Genomic DNA, 17,518 nt, shown 5'->3' on the forward strand with positions numbered 1-17,518 from the left:
ATAACTAAAATAAAAAGCACTCCGCTGAAAAGTTCCTCTCTCTGAAATCAACACCTTATTATCTTTAAAGATATTTGGCAGAGCTAATTACCTCACCGGAAATTAATTTGTTGTTTTAACCATATACTTGTCCAAGAGAAAATCATTTTCTCTTGACTTGTCATATCACGTGATTTTCTCTTGATTTGTTATATCGCATGTGCGAACCGCTTGTCTATCTAAAATTGTATGTATCAAAGATATGTTATTACGAGTTTGCCCGTGAGCGCAAATTCAACTGACACTGTATAAACCAAAATCCACCCCCAAATTTTCGTTTAAAAGCTGAAATTAAAAGCACTCTGCTGATCCTACAAACAGCAAAGGAAAGCCACAAAGTACAAGTTTCTCTCTGAAATCGACAGCTTATTTATTATCTTTAAAGATATTTGGCAACCCTAATTACCTCACCGAAAATTAATTTGTTGTTAACCGTATACTTGTCATCAATGAACATTCGTATTGTCTTTACCCTGACAAAACGATTATCGATTGTTTAATCACAACTACTCTTTCGTTGAAAGAAAATATAGAACAGCACATTTCCAAAACTTCATAAAAAAAACTGCAAACTGCAAATGAATCGTACCCTGACTTCATTATCACTACTGTAAACTGTATATTTCAGTGCTCATACAATGCTCATACAGTGCTCTCACAGTGCTCTTTCAATTCAGACAATGCTCATTCAATTCACTTCCAGACTGGCAAAAGTACAACTCGCTACCAATCTGTAAATTTTATGTAGACCCTTCAGCTATCGCATGTGCGACTTGCTTGTCTATCTAAATTTGAGTGTATGGACAATATGTTCTTATTACGAGTTTGCCAGTGAGCACAAATTTATCCGACACTGTATAAACCAAAATCAACCCCGAAATCTTCACTTAAAAGCTGAAATTAAAAGCGCTCCGCTTTTTACTCTCTGAAATCGACACCTTATTATCTTTAAAAATATTTGGCAACACTAATTACCTCACCGGAAATTAATTTGTTGTTTTAACTGTATTCTTGTCATATCGATTAAAAGCAGTCCGCTGATCCTACAAACAGCAAAGGAAAGCCGCAAAGCTTTCACCTATCATCTGTGCAACTTACTTGTCTATCTAAACTTGTATGTATGAAGGATATGTTCTTATTATGAGTTTGCCCGTGAATGCAAATTTATCTGATACTGGATAAACCAAACTCCACCCCTAAATCTTCTTAAAAGCTACAATTAAAAGCATTCCGCTGAACCTACAAACAGCAAAGGAAAGCAGCAAAGGAACTCCCAGAGTGCATTTCGCTTCCACAGGGGGATAAAAAGTGCGTGACATAAACGCACGGCCATGAGCGCAACAAACTACGCGAAATCACTATCCAAAGGAATGCATGCACGCTAGCATAAAGCGATGACATCACACAACACGTCATCGCTTAAAAAACGGAAGTGCACTCGATATATGTCAGAACTTAGAAGTTACCTTATCAGCATGTGCGCAATTTAAAACACTACCAGCACACTTCGCTAAGATCAAACAAAGCCACACAGAGTTAGTTTTTCCCTTTCTCTGCTCGTTTTTCTGTCTTTCTATTATTTTGTCTTACTTTGCATTTTGTGAAACACAAAGAAAAACATCTCAAATGTAAGCAAATTTGCAAGTTAATGAGTTGTTTTTATTTTCCGTACTGACAGGCTGAGGTAAGTAACTGGAAGTGAAATTTCACCTCCCAAGCAGTGGGCGTGAGCGAGCACATCAATCAGTTAATGGGCCCTTAAGGAATATTGAAACGTGAATTGTCTATAATTTCCTCATTGAGGAGTCAATACAGCGGTCAGAGCATCACTCTTGACTAGCTAGTAACACTACATACGTCACCAAAACTTCTCACTTAAATGTTTTCACAAGATTGGCCGCAGCCGCACTAGAGAGTTAACCAGGTTATTTCTAATTAATTAATTACGGTTAACCGGGTTACCAAAAAATCGTGATGTGGCCGCTAATTTCAGCTGTTCGTGGAACTTAAACTGGGTTTATGGTTACCATGGAAATTAATTGATGAACAATAGATTTTTTGACCGGGTTAGGTTAATTTTAAACCACCTTTTTCTGTGCTTTAACGCAGGTTAGTGGTCTCTTATCAGCAGTCTGATCAGCACTGCACGGAAGGGAGTGTTTCTTTTTGCCATAAATGGCGACAGAATACAACAAAGGGCGTGAAAAGAGTCGAAGCTCATTCAAAAGTGCTCTCTAAAAAAGTCATGCATGGCAGGATTCCTATGGATTTCCCCAAACCATCGCTGGTCTCTCGGATATACCCAGACTCAAGGACGATTCGACAGCGATGGAGAACACTCTGACGTCTACGCGAAATTAACATCATGTTTGAAAGAACTGCCTTAGAAATTTGCATAGTGCACATTAGAAGGAAGAGGGACTGCCTTAGCCATGAGTGGAGAGAAAGGAAACGAAAACAAAGAAAAAGAATCGAGAATATAACAACAGACTGAACAGGGTCCTCGAAGTCTGCCATTTTGTTGGTTTATCTCAGGACGTTAATTGAGTTTAACCCACTTCATAACCCATTTCAGTGCGGCCGCTCATAAAATATAACCCAGTTATTTTATTATAACCAACCTTTAACTGAGTTAAGTTGTTTAGAATTTATAATCAGGTTTCTAAAAAATAAACCCAGTTAACTCTCTTAGTGCAGCTGCAGCCATTGAGTGTGTAAAAAGTAACTGCAATAATAATTGGAGAAGAAAACTGGTCTTTAACAGCACGAGGAAAAAGAAACCAATATGCTCCCCTGCTGAGTAGATAACTCACAGGCTCAGCATTACCATATGAGCTGATGCATTCATTAACACCATCACTATCTTTCTATTATTCTCTTTGCTGGAACCCGCAGAGTAAGAGAGGAAGGGAAAAGAACATAAACAGATGAAAATAGCCTTGTGTGAGAAGGGATTAACTTGAAACTCAAGAAAAGTCTTTCCTTTGTTTGAAGGCTGGAAATGTAGATTTTTCTGTTTGGTAATCAGGGATGTAAAGTGACATCATGAAGAACTGGTGTGAAACTGCAACATGTGGTCAATATATTAAACTGAAAGAACCTTCAAAACCCATTATGAGTCCAGCCTTTAATGAATGACAATGGAGCAAGGTTGCAGCAGATAAATTTCCTGAGCACAATGGGAACAAACCCACCACCTTGTGATAGGCTACCACTCGCGTAATGTCAGGATATGCCTGGAAAATTCCCGAACCACTGAGACCAGGGTTGTCACAAAGCTTTGAGCTAGGAGGCCCTGGTTTTGTTGTAGACGGCTGATTTCTCCATATTGTTCTAAAGAATCAGACAAACAGCCGGCCAGCAGAGTAGATGTAGGTGGTGAATTTCACTGGTAGCCAGCTACTTTTAAATTTGACAACCCAGGCTAAGACCATCCTGAAAATGAAAAGAGTTCAGTAGGCATGGTATCCACAACACCATTCATGGACAGTGGACCTTGATTCAGTTCAGTAAAATTCAAACAGCTTATATAACTCTGGGGATTCCAACATGTCATGTCAACTTCACTCTACACACAGTCCAATGGCAATACATGTTACTGTATCTCCTGAGCTGTGAGACAATGAAGGCATTAAGCTGAACAAGGGTGATGATGAGTTCTTGGCACTTCTGTCATACAGGAATACCTTCCAATTGGTTCTCTCCTCGCAGCTGAGAATGGTTCACAAACTAAAAACAACAGTGTTCTAGTGGTATCCAAATAAACTGCTCCCAACCATGTGCAAACCAACTGACTCTGACCAAGTGTGCTGAAGAGAGAAAATCTACTGGGAAAAGATGACACATGACTACCATACCAGACATAAGATTGTTGAAACTGTAAACAGATACCAGATTCGCCCACAGAAGGCTCAGTGATTAAAAAAAGAGACACCAAGGTCCATGGTTGTTATTGACAACCCTAAAATCACCATCTGGAGAAACTGTCACATGACTTGGTACTTAGACTGTAAAATTTACTGCTCAGATTTAAAAAACAATTCAACTGTTTTTTTTTTAAGTTGATGAATTTTACCATGATTTAATAAAAGATTATTTACCTATCTATATAGCAGATCCTTACACCCTCAGCAGGCAACTGTACTTATCGAACTAGCCACTCCAAGCAAGAGTTAATTGTCTCAGGTGATAGGAAGCGCTAGTAGGTCATCGCAGTAGAATGCTACAGAGGGTCCACTGGAACTTAAAGCAGCTTTCAAGCCACCTACTCCTCAGCAGATATGGACACCACCAAGACTAAAAGTACCATGATGATCCAGAGGAAATGCAAGCCAAATGTCTTATCTCATTTGAAAATTTTGAATTATGATTGTTACAGTAAGTTTGTTTGCAAGTTCCTAGTTACAGTCAAGCTAAACAAAACCATGAACACCTAAAATATGTCTGGAATGTTTATTGTGTTCCAACCAATCACAAGCGAGATCTTCAACCACAGAAACAACAGAAAATGGATGGGTTCCATCCATCAAGGAACTATAAATTTAGTTTTTGGTTTTCACTTTGTCCCACGAGACACCCTGCATCCAGCCACAGAAAACAGATTAGTTTCCATCAGTCATGCATGGAACAAATTTGTTTGTTTAAAATAAATCCTCTATTTTTGTTATCAAGAATTTAAATTATTGCCAAAACATCCTATTTAAACACTTGCGAAGAAGGTTTGGAATATTGTTTATGTGAAAAACTATTTTCACAAACCAATGCATTGTGCTGGGCATTTGCAACCAGGGATGTAGCTCCCTTTAAGCCAGTAAGCCCAGGCTAACAAAGTTTTCTCGGTACATTTCTTTTCTCTTGGAATATTTCTTTTTTTACTTCATAGAACTAGTTTTTGGGTGACTTTGTTAAGGAAACGTGGAAGAAAAGAAAATTGCAAAAACAAAAACACTCAAGAAAACCATTCAAGCGCTCACGTCCCCAACCTTCTTTTCAGGTTTTTCTCTCATGTCTTAAGTTCTATATTTAGATTGCATACATGTAACAAGTGGAGGCCTAGCTACAATAATGCTGGAAAATCACCCAAAAATCTATCCAGATAATCTCCAAAAAAGTTATAAAAATCTCAGAAAGAAATCTAAAAATCTCATGTTTTCTAAAAATCTCAAAATTTTAACGAAAAATATCAAAACTTTTACAACAAATCTTGAGAATGCGTCTAAAAATCCCATTAATGGTTAAAATAAAAACCTGCTGTTCATGAAGCCATGACTGAAGCCTCTTGTCACTCATATATATAGCTTTACAAGCAAATTGGGTTCCTAACTGTGCATATAAAACATTTTTTAACACATTTTACAGACTTTTTTGGCTCTAAAAACTCTAAAAATTATTGACCTTGATAAATTCTTCCAAAAATCTTTTCGGCATTTAAAAATCTCAAAGCAGTCTACATTTTTGTTGCTAGGCCTAAATGAGTGCACCATTGTGCTTAATCAGCAGCAATTCACCATTATGATATCCATTGGTCACTGCAAATGACAAACGTGAGAAACATGGCATCCCACCATAACATTAGAGATCAGTTTCCGTCCTTTGCCGAGCAAGAAATTCAGATATCCAGGATGAGTCAAAACTGAATTGATTGAACAAATCATAGGCATGCTTGACTTCCCCCCATCTTCTCCGGCCGCACTACACTTACATATACGAAGTATGGAAGGGCTTATGAGTCAAAAATGGCTAGCTATGCCCCTGAGAGCTGTACCACTGGCAAAATATATGCACATCACCCCGAGAAGCGATCTTTCCATGTTGTCAACCTTTGCCTGATAGTAGCCCGTTACTACATCTATACTGCAGTTAAAGAAAGTGAAACCTACAGCATAACAGCATTTAAAGTATTGCTAAAAAGCAAACTATCCATGGAGTGACCAAGCGTTCAAACACCCGTGAACTTTTAGATACATATATCATTCTATTGATTTTAAATGTAATAAATGTCAAGCGTAAGTAAAATGAATATTGTAAGCTACAGTATTGTCAATGGTATCAGTAGTGTAAGTTACGATAGTATTGTGACTAGTAGTAGTAGTGTAAGTAACAGTTGTATTGTAAGTAATGTCAGCAACAGAGTAAGTGATTTTAGTATTGTAAGTAATGTTAGTACTGTAGGTAATGTTTAAGTATTGTAAGAAGTGTTAGTAGTGTGAGTAGTGTTAGTATTGTACGTAATTAATTTGTGATTTAAAAAAAAGACTAAAAGTGGAGTTCGATCGCGGAAAAAAAAAGGTGAATCACTCACAGACAAATGATCCAAATCAGTGCGATCCAAATTAAAGCCATTATTTTCATAACAACAAAAAGTGTTCAGGAATATTGATGTAAATCATTGTTTTGAAATTGAGGTGTTTACTGTTAGACACAACTAATTCCAGCATTGGGAAACAATTGAATTATTTTATTGTCTTTCCAGGGTCTTTAGATGACTAAATCACAGGGCCCAAGGGATTGTAATTGTTTTTTTAAAACAGATTGAGTTGCTAAAGATGATAGCAAGGTTAGCAAAACCACCAAAATTTTAAATTTTAAAAGCACGGTTATAAGATCTAAAAGATCTTCTTGTTACCTTTAATGTAACAGAACTTCTCTGCCAAGTCTTGGCGCTGTACAAGTTTATGTTTTAACCCATCACACAAAGCCTGGTAGGTTGCAGCAGAACCTTTCTTTTGTCTCCAGTGCTTTAACATGCGGTATCCCTTTTCAGACAGTTGGTCATGACCTTTATTTATTTCTTCAAGTTCTGCATCATGCACACCTAGGCGACGCCCAAGCTTTATCCACTCTTCTCCAATTTCAGCACCCAATTCTTCTAATTCATCTAACGTGGGTGTGGCATGTTTTTCTACAAAAAGAATTCAGCACAAATAAATTGTTGATGTTGTTGTCACTCACAATGCTCCTGAATGAGGGCTCCAATTTTTTGAACTAGTTTATTTTTTTTATATATATATTTCACTTTTTAAGGGTTCTCAAACAGGATAACATGCTCACTCACCACCCACCCTCTCAGTCCCCAGCCCTATCCTACCCAGTGAGGATCAAGTAATACTCTGGACAACCAGGAACAAATCCATCTAGTAGCTGAGGGTGGAGAGCTTGAACCTGGGAGCTGCAGATTACAAGATCAGCTAGAGCAGTGCAGCCACAATGTCTCCAGAGAACAAGCTTAATATTCAAACGTGTCAAGACATCATGCCTGTAACCTTAGTAAGTGCAGTATGTCCAGAATGTTTAGACATCACATGTACTTTCCCTGGCATTAGCCCAATTATTGAATCCTCTCTAATGGCCACTTTCTTGCCCCTGTCCAGTATAGTCTAGTATAGTCATGGGTCCAGTTGTTCACAAGATGGTTAAATCCTAACTTCAGGTTGAATTAACTTAACCTCTAGTTAAAATAATAATATATCCTTGGGTTAGTTCTGTGAATCGAAGGTTAGTTACAGTGCATTTACTGGAACCGGGGCCACCGAGACAATGAAAACCAATCAGATGGCAGAACTGAAACAATAGATTGAACATTTTCAAATTCAGCCAAGCAATTATGTCCTGTCTTCGAATTAAATCTCTGAGTAGGGAACGTTCCTGTGGCACCGTCTTTTGTTTTTTCTTGAGTGATTTTATACGCTGAGGCTTTCAGATAGTACAACGCAAAAAAAGTTCACTTGAATTTTGGATGAAGATGTTATTTCAATATGCTGAAAACCCATAAAGGGAGCTCAAATTCCGAAATGTACAGCTGCCAAGACAGTGAACGCAATAGTTTTTCCGAGAACTGCGTGGTGGATTTCATGGTCTGACCCTGGCCCTTACTTACATATTCACCAGAATGAAATCTGGCAAAAAAAGAGTACTTGCTGAAACATGTGCGCATGCTTGATGCCTTGTAAACACGGAAACAAGCTACTGTTAGACTATTATTCTACATATTATTGTGAAATAGCAAGATTTTCATCTCGAGAATCATGTTCTTGTTTTTAGCTGTGTAAATGCTATCTTTCACCTGATGGAGTGTGGCCATCATAAGAGTAAACACTCAAATGTTCTGTTTTCTGCCAAAATGTGGTCACCATGCAATCTGGGCACCATGGGAAGTGAAATATTATGCCACTGCATTTGGATTTATCTCTCATCTTCCAGGTTTTCAAGTTGAACTAAAGTAGCAGGAGGAAATCTTGAGGTACGTGGAGTACATCTGGTCACAATAAAGGCGGCCTTATGGGGGAAAAGTCCCAAAGTGGGTTACCTGCTCCTGCTCATGAGAGATGGGGTGCTCACAGGGCCTTGGAAAATTTTCAAAATGTATGTGCATATATGTGCATTGAGGTGCATTCAGCTGCATTTCTAGCACACAAAAGTGATTTTGTTGAGACCATTATACACTTTAAAGACTCTTTTCATAAATGACTGCCGATTAAAAATTCATTTGCAGGTTTAAAATTTTTACTTTCAGACAAGTCTAATTGAGCGAGGCTAATTTAAATGCATAAAAAAGACAGAATAATTTTTAGATTGGCAGCCACTTTTAAAAAGGGTCTATTAACAAGAGTGTACTGAAAACTTTCTGATTGCAAGATAAGTCTCTTTGGAAGTTCATGTATAATTAAGATGCAACATACTTGCTTTTCATTCCTTTAGTATTTAATTGTCACATTGCAGCATCATTTTGGCTTGCAATTCTATTTAACTGAACTGCAATAAAATGAATCAACTATAATTTCATTATTATTTCCACAAGTTGAGTTAAAAAAATTCAAACTCAATATCATTTCCAACAGTGGCAATAAACGACAGCCTCTGCCTCATCATGCTTCATTGTGCATTGCGCTGACAAATTTGATTCATGTACGCACAACCCATTAGGCTTATGTTCTGCAGCAAAATGTTTCTCTTGCTATTCCTAAAATTTGAGGTAAAGCCTGGTTCTCATATGCTGCCGACATACCTGGGACATTACAGCATATGTGAACATTTATCACTGAATCATAATCTGTCCCTGAGGCATTGACCGCCGGCTTGCCCGGGGTTTTCAGGGAGTTCAGACACTTGTATCAGAAAAAGTCCTTCACTGGAGTTAATACATAAGTGATATAAACTTCACCCTGAACTTTTATAAAAAGTAAACATAACAAAAATTAGTTTCATCGCTGAGGTTACATAACGTCTGCAACATTTTAACAATCTTTTTTCTTTTCGAAAGTAACTACATGAAAGATTTTAAAACCATTCTTGTCACACAGCTAGATATCCAATAGAAACACTTTGGTAAAGAAAAATTTCCAGTAAACAAGAACATTTTCGAAATAATGGCAGCAAAACATTGTTCTGGACATTACTTTGTGGATGTTACCCTTCTTGAAGTTAAGTAAAAACATTTTGAAATGGTTCTTAAAAGTTCAACCATTGCACCACATGACCATATGTCCTTCTAGATTTGTTCTAGTTTCACCTAACAAACATTTTGACAAAAACAGCAGCTTTCAAGTGGGTTGTAAACTAATCTGAAATTTCAACAATAGAAGAGGTTCTGCCATTCTGAGGAACATAGACATTTCTAACAGTTCTTAAACCCTTTTATGCATCATGCCTGCCAATAAAATTATTAAACCAGTGAAACAATTTGGTTATCAATGGCACACTCTGTTTGCTGGGCAGACAATTAACAAACACAACAATATGGGGAAAATTTTGGCTTTGTTAAAACAAAGCCACTTTAATTTAAACCTTAAAATATAAAGTTACAATCAAAGTTCCATCTGCCTCGCAAAGGTAAGGGCAGGAAATCGCAATCACCATCTAAAACCAAGTTCAAGCTCATCAAGATAAGAGCAAATTCAAAACAAATAATTGAAATGAAAAGATCTAAAGTATAATTTGAACTGCTTTCTTACAACAATATCAAAAACGTCCCAGAATAAGGGAATTCAAAAAAAAACAAAACTGCCTCACTAAAACCTAGGAGGCAAGTTGGGGTGGAGGTGGGAAAACTCAGCAAACTAACTCTATGCCTCCACTAAAATCAATCTGAATTCCAACTGTTTGTTTATGACAGCACATACACCATGTACGCGACACCGAATCAAACTAAGGCCTTGACCCAATCCCCTAATGGTTAAGTTGAATCTAGCGAATAATATTTAAGACTGCCAAGTTCGCCAAGCTCTGGGTAAGAATAAAATAGGCGGGGCAATGCATGAAATCTTTTATTCGTAAAACAAATAAATTCCTTTATGCATTATGCCTGCCAATAAAATTATTAAACCAGTGCAACAATTTGGCTATCACTGGCATGTTCTGTTTGTTGGGCACATAATTAACAAACACAACAATATGGGAAAATTTTGGCTTTGTTAAAACAAAGCCGCTTTAATTTGAACCTTAAAATATAAAGTTACAATCAAAGTTCTGTCTGCCTCAAAAAGGTGAGGGCACGAAATCGCCACAGCCCTCCCCAGGGCCACCCCACCCAAGCCATTGATAGCCACAGAGCCACAAAATGAAATGGAATCAATATCCTAACTAAAAGTCCCTAAATAACAATTATTGGAGCCAGAAATACCAACAGTTGCCCTGCTAATTGCCACTACTTCTACCTCTAGGTAGTCAAAAGCAACCAACCCTGTTGATTGCCCTTGCTTTGCTTGCAAAGAGGCCCCTCTCTACTCTCTAAAGAGGAGCATAACTTCCTGCACCAGAAAAGTCCCAAAAACAATGAGTGATAATTCAAGGGATACATAAATAATTAGCCCTGCTAATTATCCACAATCCCAAAAAGTGGAAGGACTCAAACCTTACGTCATCACCTCAGCAATTTGCCCGGCAAATTGCCTATGCAAGTTATCTAAAAACAAAATTGCTTTCTGTAATCTTAGGTACCAACACTAGAGGCCATAAAGGAGTTAATCCAAATGTATTGTTTAAAGGCATTTGACTTCCATCTTCCCATTAACCATATTTGAGCATCAGAGAGCCCTTGTTCAGCGGCCAATGAAGCTGCACCGATCCTAAAACTATGGCTTTTATACCTCCCAAATGGCAAACCAGAGTGGCGAAAAACCACACAGCGTAATGTCCGCAATGTTGGTTGTAACGTCCGCGACATTAAAGTTCAAGTACCCTTCCAAATTGTGAATGTCATGATCAGTTCAAATGAAATCAGCCTTTTTGGGTCACACAACCACTAAACTGTATATATTTGGAACAGTTCATACAAAACCCCGATACTTCACAGTAATTTTGAATTACTACTAATGCACTCAATATTGTGGTTGTTTTTTTTATGTAATGTCCACGAGAGTGTTTCTTTGTGGCGGGTCTAAAACACAGGTCACAGGTCATTGTTTTACCAATATCGAAACAACCTTAAAAGCCTAAAACATTGTCTTAGTGTAGTATTTAGGCCTAAAACATTGTCTTAGTGTAGTACTTAGACCTAAGATTAGCATTAAGAAGGAGTTAGGGTTGTTCGAGTATTGGTGAAATAATGACCCGTGACCTGTGTTTTAGACCTCCCGGTTTTTCACTCTATATATCTCTAACAGAAATCAGTCAATTAAAAAAATTGTACAGCCCAGTTAACATGTCAGTAGGCACAAACATGTTCATAAATGGAAAACTAGACAACTCCTTTTTATTCTTTGTCTGTGCTAAATTAAAGTTTCAAAATTAAGTCTGAATGTAACGTCCACGATGGTGGAATTGCCCATTTACAGATGGAATGGTTGACAATTGCACCAATTCGATTTGCATTTTGCACAAATTTTAGAATGTCAGTGACCCATCGTATATGTGTCAGGGACCCACTGTTACAGATTGCCGAACGTTATCAGTTGCAACCAATGACTATGTCGTGGGTAGGTCGGCGGGATGTGAGAACCAGGCTTAAGTTCCCAGTCAAAGTAGATGGCAAAATCATGTCAAGTGGCCGGTGAGTTTTGCCGGCCCCAGGCACTCATTGAAACCTTGACTGCACTAACCTGATAATGGATTTCTTCTCCTGTTTGTCTGCACCAGTCCTTTATCTTGTGCAGAGGTAACTGCTTCCACCTTCACAGTGATAATATTTCCAGTTTGGTCTGATAAAACAATAAATAAAATACACTGCAAGTCACAATAATATATTTTAACATGTGATGCACAACATTTTGATGAAGAACTACCATTTTGCTTACTTGAAGTAGTCCCCACACAATTGTTGACCATCCTACAGATTTTGCTCAAAAAATTATAAATGGCTGAAGACAGAGCAGGCACCCTTCCCTCTCCCCCCCACCCCCACCCCCACTCCCTAACCCCAACCACCTTCCAGTCTGAATATGGTTAAAAGACCTTGTGAACAGCTTTCGAAATAATATCGCACACTGTGCATTCAGTTTTTAGTTTGCTTTCTTTTACTCAGTCATAGTCCTTAATCACATACATAAACACAACACCTTTAACCTCCCACTGGCAGGTACCACAATTTGACACTTTCCAACCTCATGGGTTTAAGCCTTATGTTCAATTTGTAATATGTATAAGGAATAATCAAGTGAAATATGTAAAAGCGAACCTGTCAATACACAACTTGAAGGAGGAGCTCTGCAAGGCCTCTGAATCAATCCATCGATCATCTGTTCAAATCTCTTGCACTCCTTCGCCCAGGTATAAATCTCTCCATACTTTTCTCTGAGAAGCATAACACTGGCATGTCTTTTTGCTGGCGTCTGCTCGAATAACTCTTGGATTTTTCTAGCCCAGTCCCCTGGCTCATCTGAATCGACTACCACTGTCATCCCACCTTCCACTTCCTTTAAAGTTTCAGCCAGCCCAGATTCACTGGAAACAAGAACTGGCACTCCAGCTGAAATTGCTTCCAGGGCAACCAGACCAAACCCTTCACTGCGCGAAGGCATAACGATTAAGTCAGCTTCCCGAAACATCTTCATTTCTTCATGATTGCGATAGCCACGGATGGTCAACTGGTTGCGCGCTATGTTTGTTTCATTGCGAAACCAATTTTTTATTTTCCTCTGTTCATCCTTTGGTGGACCAACAAAGGTCAGTTTAAACTTCCTGTCAAGAGAAGCCACTGCCTTTCCAATAATATCATATCCTTTGACGGCAAAGTCCTCAAAACTTCCGCGACCAATCATGAAGATACTGCAGAAATCTTCCAACCCCGCTGATTGATCGTTGGCCAGTGGTGTTGCCGGAGTTAAGAAGTTTTTGAAAATTCCAGGAGTGATGACTTCTACTTTGATATCAGGAAGACTACTCCTGTATTTCCTTTGTAGTCGAGAGCCCACAGCAACAACCAGATTAGCTGCTGCGCAAAGCTCTAATTCTCGCTTGTTCTTGTCTTCCTCGTCTGCAATTGCATCAAATGAGGAGTCGACTTCTAATTTGTGCTTTCCCAGTTCTTCATGAACGAAATATATCCACTTACATTTTGTCGTAAGCGAAATAAAAGAGGCAGCGTTGCCAAACTTTCCACCGTGGCCCACAACAACATCCGGAGTTGGAAGCTCTTGCGGTGGCATTCTCAACCACTCCATCGGATCATTACATCCTGGAAGAGGTCGTGCAGTGATCAAATTCACTCCTTGTTTTCTGGCATCCTCTCTGTCTTCCTCGCTACTCTTGCAGACGTAGCAGTGAACCTTGATCTTCTCGCTTGATTCTTTAGCCAGATTCACAGCAAACTCCCTGTTGAAAGTGGACAGACCTCCCTTGGAGGATCCCCACTCGCTGCAGACGAACATAACATCGATACGCTGAGAAACATCGTCACAAACATGAACCTCCACGTAATCAGATGGCTTTGATTTTAGCCGCGAATCAGTCACATCCTTGCTAACGAGGCGATATTCTATGCTTTTTCCGGAAGCGTTCACGCGGACTGAACCTACAGTTCCCATTAGAAAAGTTCATAGCACACAATTACTGAAATGATGATGATTGTCTATCGCTTTTTAAGACAACTCTTGCAGCAAAGACACAGAACCACAGAAACATTACTTCCCCTTACTAATCACCCGTTGTTATAACAACCAGCCACTTCCGCTTCCATATTCGGCAAAGGATTCGGCACACGATAGGACCCAGTTCACAAGAAACACCTCATGATCGGACATGACATCTGGACAGAGTATTCATGTTTAGGCCTCACGGAATGGTATGCAGTACATCAGCAGGAAAAAATTTATGACATGCGCAGTCGAACGGCTTCTCGGAAACACTTGCTCCAGTCAAATTATTGTAAACTTCTTGGCTGAATATCGTCTTCCAACGCGAAGTTTTTGGCCCATAGACGTGAAAAGAAGGAAGAATGGGGCACAGCTGAAAGTTCTACCGTTTTAATTTTTTCTCTTTCGTCGCGTAAGTGGCAGAAATACGTATTTTTTTACTTTTTTGCCGTCCTCAGCGGGCAGAGGCGGTGATATCGAAAAACCAAAACGGTGAAATTCGAGATTTGTCTTCTAGTTTCCTGGATAATGAAGGTCTAGAGGCCTAGACTGATTGCTCTTGAAGTTATTTCAACTTTTTCCCCGCGCGCCCAAGATATTGTAGTGGAATAAATATCGAATGCACTAAGCGCACGGAGACAGCTTGGGAGATGTTAAATTCGAGGCTACGAGAGGTGAGTTCACGCTCCATTCTTTCAGGTAAATGCAAATAGTTACCCCCTGCTAGTATTGATTAGTAAGCCACAAAAACTGTTTGGTATTCCAGTAATGATTTTTTTCCAACATAATAGGCACTTTCATTTTTAATGATCTGAATAAAGGTGGTCTTGTTTAGACATCCCGCTGTTGATAATATTTTCATGAAATTTTGGGAGGGAATTAAATTATTCAGGCTATTGTGCGTTTTATCAGTTACATCAGGTTTTAATAAAGACTGCTCTGCTTTACATTCCACTATATTAAGTTACTTTCGATTCCTTTCAACCTTGTTACTGTGAAAATTATGCGGCTTACTTATCATGCTAGTTTTAAACAACTGCCCCATATGAATGATAATGAAAAACAATTATGTATGTTCAAATTCATTGTAAACTGCCGACTGTACAACTTTACAGCAATCATGCATTATAATCACTCAGAAGTATTTTTATATTCACATTCACTGTAAACTGCTGACTGTACAACTCTACAGTAATCATGTATTACATTATAATCACTCAGAAGTATTTTGATATTTATGATCACTATTATTTACACTGCAATAATTTGTATTTTACAAATAGCTAAGACTCCTCACAAACTAATTACTTTACCTGAATCTCAGATAGAACATAGTTGAAGCACATTTATTTAGTATGAAATTCTTACAACTGAAAATAATCTTTTTACAAAAATACATTTTTAGAAAGAGCCACCCCATATTTGACTTTCATTCTTCTTGCATAGGTAACTGGGTGGTATTCATGTCCAAAGTGGATGGAAGATCAATGTTCAAAGACTGTACAATGTTGTCAAACTGTTACCAAGGACATATGCCCTGGGTTTATTGATCTCTGGGCACCAGTTGTGGACACCTACAATGTGCTGCTCTTCGCCACCTTTGTTGGAGTCATCACTCCATACATGGAAATCATATTGGCTACTTGCAAATCTTTTGCATAATATCAGTTTATTGGCCTCCCCCTATAGGATATATCAGTCTGCCAGTGTGGATAGTGAGACAACAACATTTGTTGGGGGGCTACAGTTGAATAAAATACTGAAAATTAGATGTAATGCAATGGGTGCCTTTTGGCTAGAAAGCAAACATGCATGCTGTAAACATCTCATGCAGGCCATAAACATGACTGTTCTATGATTTGTTCCATTTTTGCCATGAGAAAATGTATCCACAAGGGAATACCTAGGTTTCTTTACATTTTCATCATTTTCCTTTAATTGTCTTTTCAGCTTTGTGGAAGCAGATTTTGTCCCTCGTAGTTTGTTACCGACTTGTTTCGTTTTCAATTCAGTAGACTTCAAAGTTCTTTCATGCTTCTTTGCTTCACTTTGTAACTTCAAGACATCTTTCCTTAGGTCATTGTTAATTCTTCTCAAAAATACTGTAAATATGAAAATGTCATTATTAAAAACTGTTCCTTACTATGATAAATAGGGCCTTACAAGTTTTATGAGAGTACAAACTTGTACTTTGTGTTATTTAAATAATAAATTTAAGGATAGAAAAACTAAAGTATACAGTGTATTTGTGTGGATTTCTGAAAGTTACTGTTTCCTCAGCGGTCCGCTTATATCGAGTCGAGATGTTGACTTGCTAATTTACAAAACGAAAGGCAGGCAAATCCTTTGGGGGAAAATGCATTCTCACGAAATTTACGACTAGACTAAAATTTGTCGGTCGCTTTTGGTTAAAAGGCTGTTTTTTTTTTTTAACATGAACCTACGAAAGTACCTGAAGTACTGGCGTAATATAAAATTAAAAATAACCTAAATATCTAATTTTGAACATTTTGCAATGGTTCGAGCAAGCAGACTTTTTCAAAAGAGCATTTAGCTGCGATTCAAATCTTGTTTACTGCGTACCCAGCTATGAAGGAGCCTTTTTTTGTGAAGCGCTGATATCCAGTCCAGAGTATGTTATTAAATTTTTGTCTGCCTCGGAACTCAACGTCCAACTCGATCGCCAAAATCGCCGCTTCAAGTTTGGTATTTTGACACAGCCGTGTCCTATGTGACCATACCATTTAGTTTGCTTCATTTTACAAACTTTTTAAAAATATTTTCCTTTTAAGTATTCCTTGACCCCTTGTGGTGGTAATATATTATTACGTTAAATAAGTTTGAATTTAAAAATTTTAGTGACAACATCGAAACTCGCATTAATTGACATCGCCACGAATTTTTAATGTGTTTGTGGGAAAGCGGCTTTTACTGGCAATTCAAAAACTTTAAGAACCACTTTTTAGGAGATTTATAGACGGCTTGATGACTACTTGAGCAGACACTCACCTATACTTCGTCGTAGAGTTTGTATTGTCCTCTTCAGGCCGGCACTTTCACACTGTAGGCGTTTACAGCCTCGCTCGAGTTTGTCGATTTTTTCCTCGCTCGACAGGTTTTTCAATTCTACTCGGACACTGCTTGCAGCTATTTTTTTCACGTTTTTATTGGTAATTTAATTCTTTCTTCTTCTTTACTGACGATTGATTTAACCGGGAAAAATGACTGCCATGAACTCCTTTTCGTCCCATCAGCTCGACATTTTGTTGCAATTTTAAAACAATTTGCTTGAGTGAGCTTGAATGTAAACATTAGCGAGTTGAGCCCGCGTATCCCTAAGAACAGCAGTTTCCCAAAAGAAAGTACTCTGCGCATGTCTCAAAAAATTGGGCATCAGGGGTCCAAGGGGGAGGATACCGTTCCGTGAGGCCTAATGTTTCATCAACACGGTCGACAGTGTTTAGTTTGGGTTT

The 17,518-nt window shown here is 38.3% G+C and overlaps 3 protein-coding genes across 5 annotated transcripts in view; all 3 read right to left on the reverse strand.

Moving 5' to 3' along the window:
• The window catches only part of LOC145491344 (uncharacterized), a 515,242-nt gene that overhangs the window by 302,871 nt on the left and 194,853 nt on the right, over window positions 1–17,518 (reverse strand). The window lies entirely within an intron of this gene.
• LOC145491351 (uncharacterized) overlaps window positions 1–17,518 on the reverse strand; it is a 122,422-nt gene that overhangs the window by 20,289 nt on the left and 84,615 nt on the right. The gene's annotated exons all lie outside the window — the stretch shown is intronic.
• On the reverse strand, window positions 8,181–14,046 carry LOC145491365 (uncharacterized). 3 transcript variants are annotated; one of them, XM_081470544.1, is made up of 3 exons: window positions 12,650–14,046; window positions 12,075–12,173; window positions 8,181–8,313 (listed from the first exon to the last, which is right to left on the reverse strand). In XM_081470544.1, the coding sequence occupies exons 1-3, from the start codon at window positions 13,995–13,997 to the stop codon at window positions 8,243–8,245; spliced, it is 1,518 nt and encodes a 505-aa protein (XP_081326670.1). In that variant the 5' UTR covers window positions 13,998–14,046; the 3' UTR covers window positions 8,181–8,242. The 3 variants fall into 3 exon arrangements, with proteins under 3 accessions (XP_081326670.1, XP_081326671.1, XP_081326672.1); XM_081470545.1 differs by lacking the exon at window positions 8,181–8,313 and adding an exon at window positions 8,732–8,790; XM_081470546.1 differs by lacking the exon at window positions 8,181–8,313 and having other exon boundaries at window positions 11,968–12,173; window positions 12,650–14,044.

The sequence above is a fragment of the Orbicella franksi genome, chromosome 6 (assembly GCF_964199315.1).
Source record: "Orbicella franksi chromosome 6, jaOrbFran1.1, whole genome shotgun sequence".
NCBI classification, from domain to species: Eukaryota; Metazoa; Cnidaria; class Anthozoa; order Scleractinia; family Merulinidae; genus Orbicella; species Orbicella franksi.

Coding starts and splice junctions, on each gene's coding strand:
- LOC145491365 (XM_081470544.1), bottom strand. CDS start 13,997: ATGGGAACTGTAGGTTCAGTCCGCGTGAACGCTTCCGGAAAAAGCATA. Junction 12,174..12,649: donor TTCAAGTTGTGTATTGACAG/GTTCGCTTTTAC, acceptor TTGTTTTATCAG/ACCAAACTGGAAATATTATC. Junction 8,314..12,074: donor GAGAAGAAATCCATTATCAG/GTTAGTGCAGTC, acceptor TTCCCCCATAAG/GCCGCCTTTATTGTGACCAG.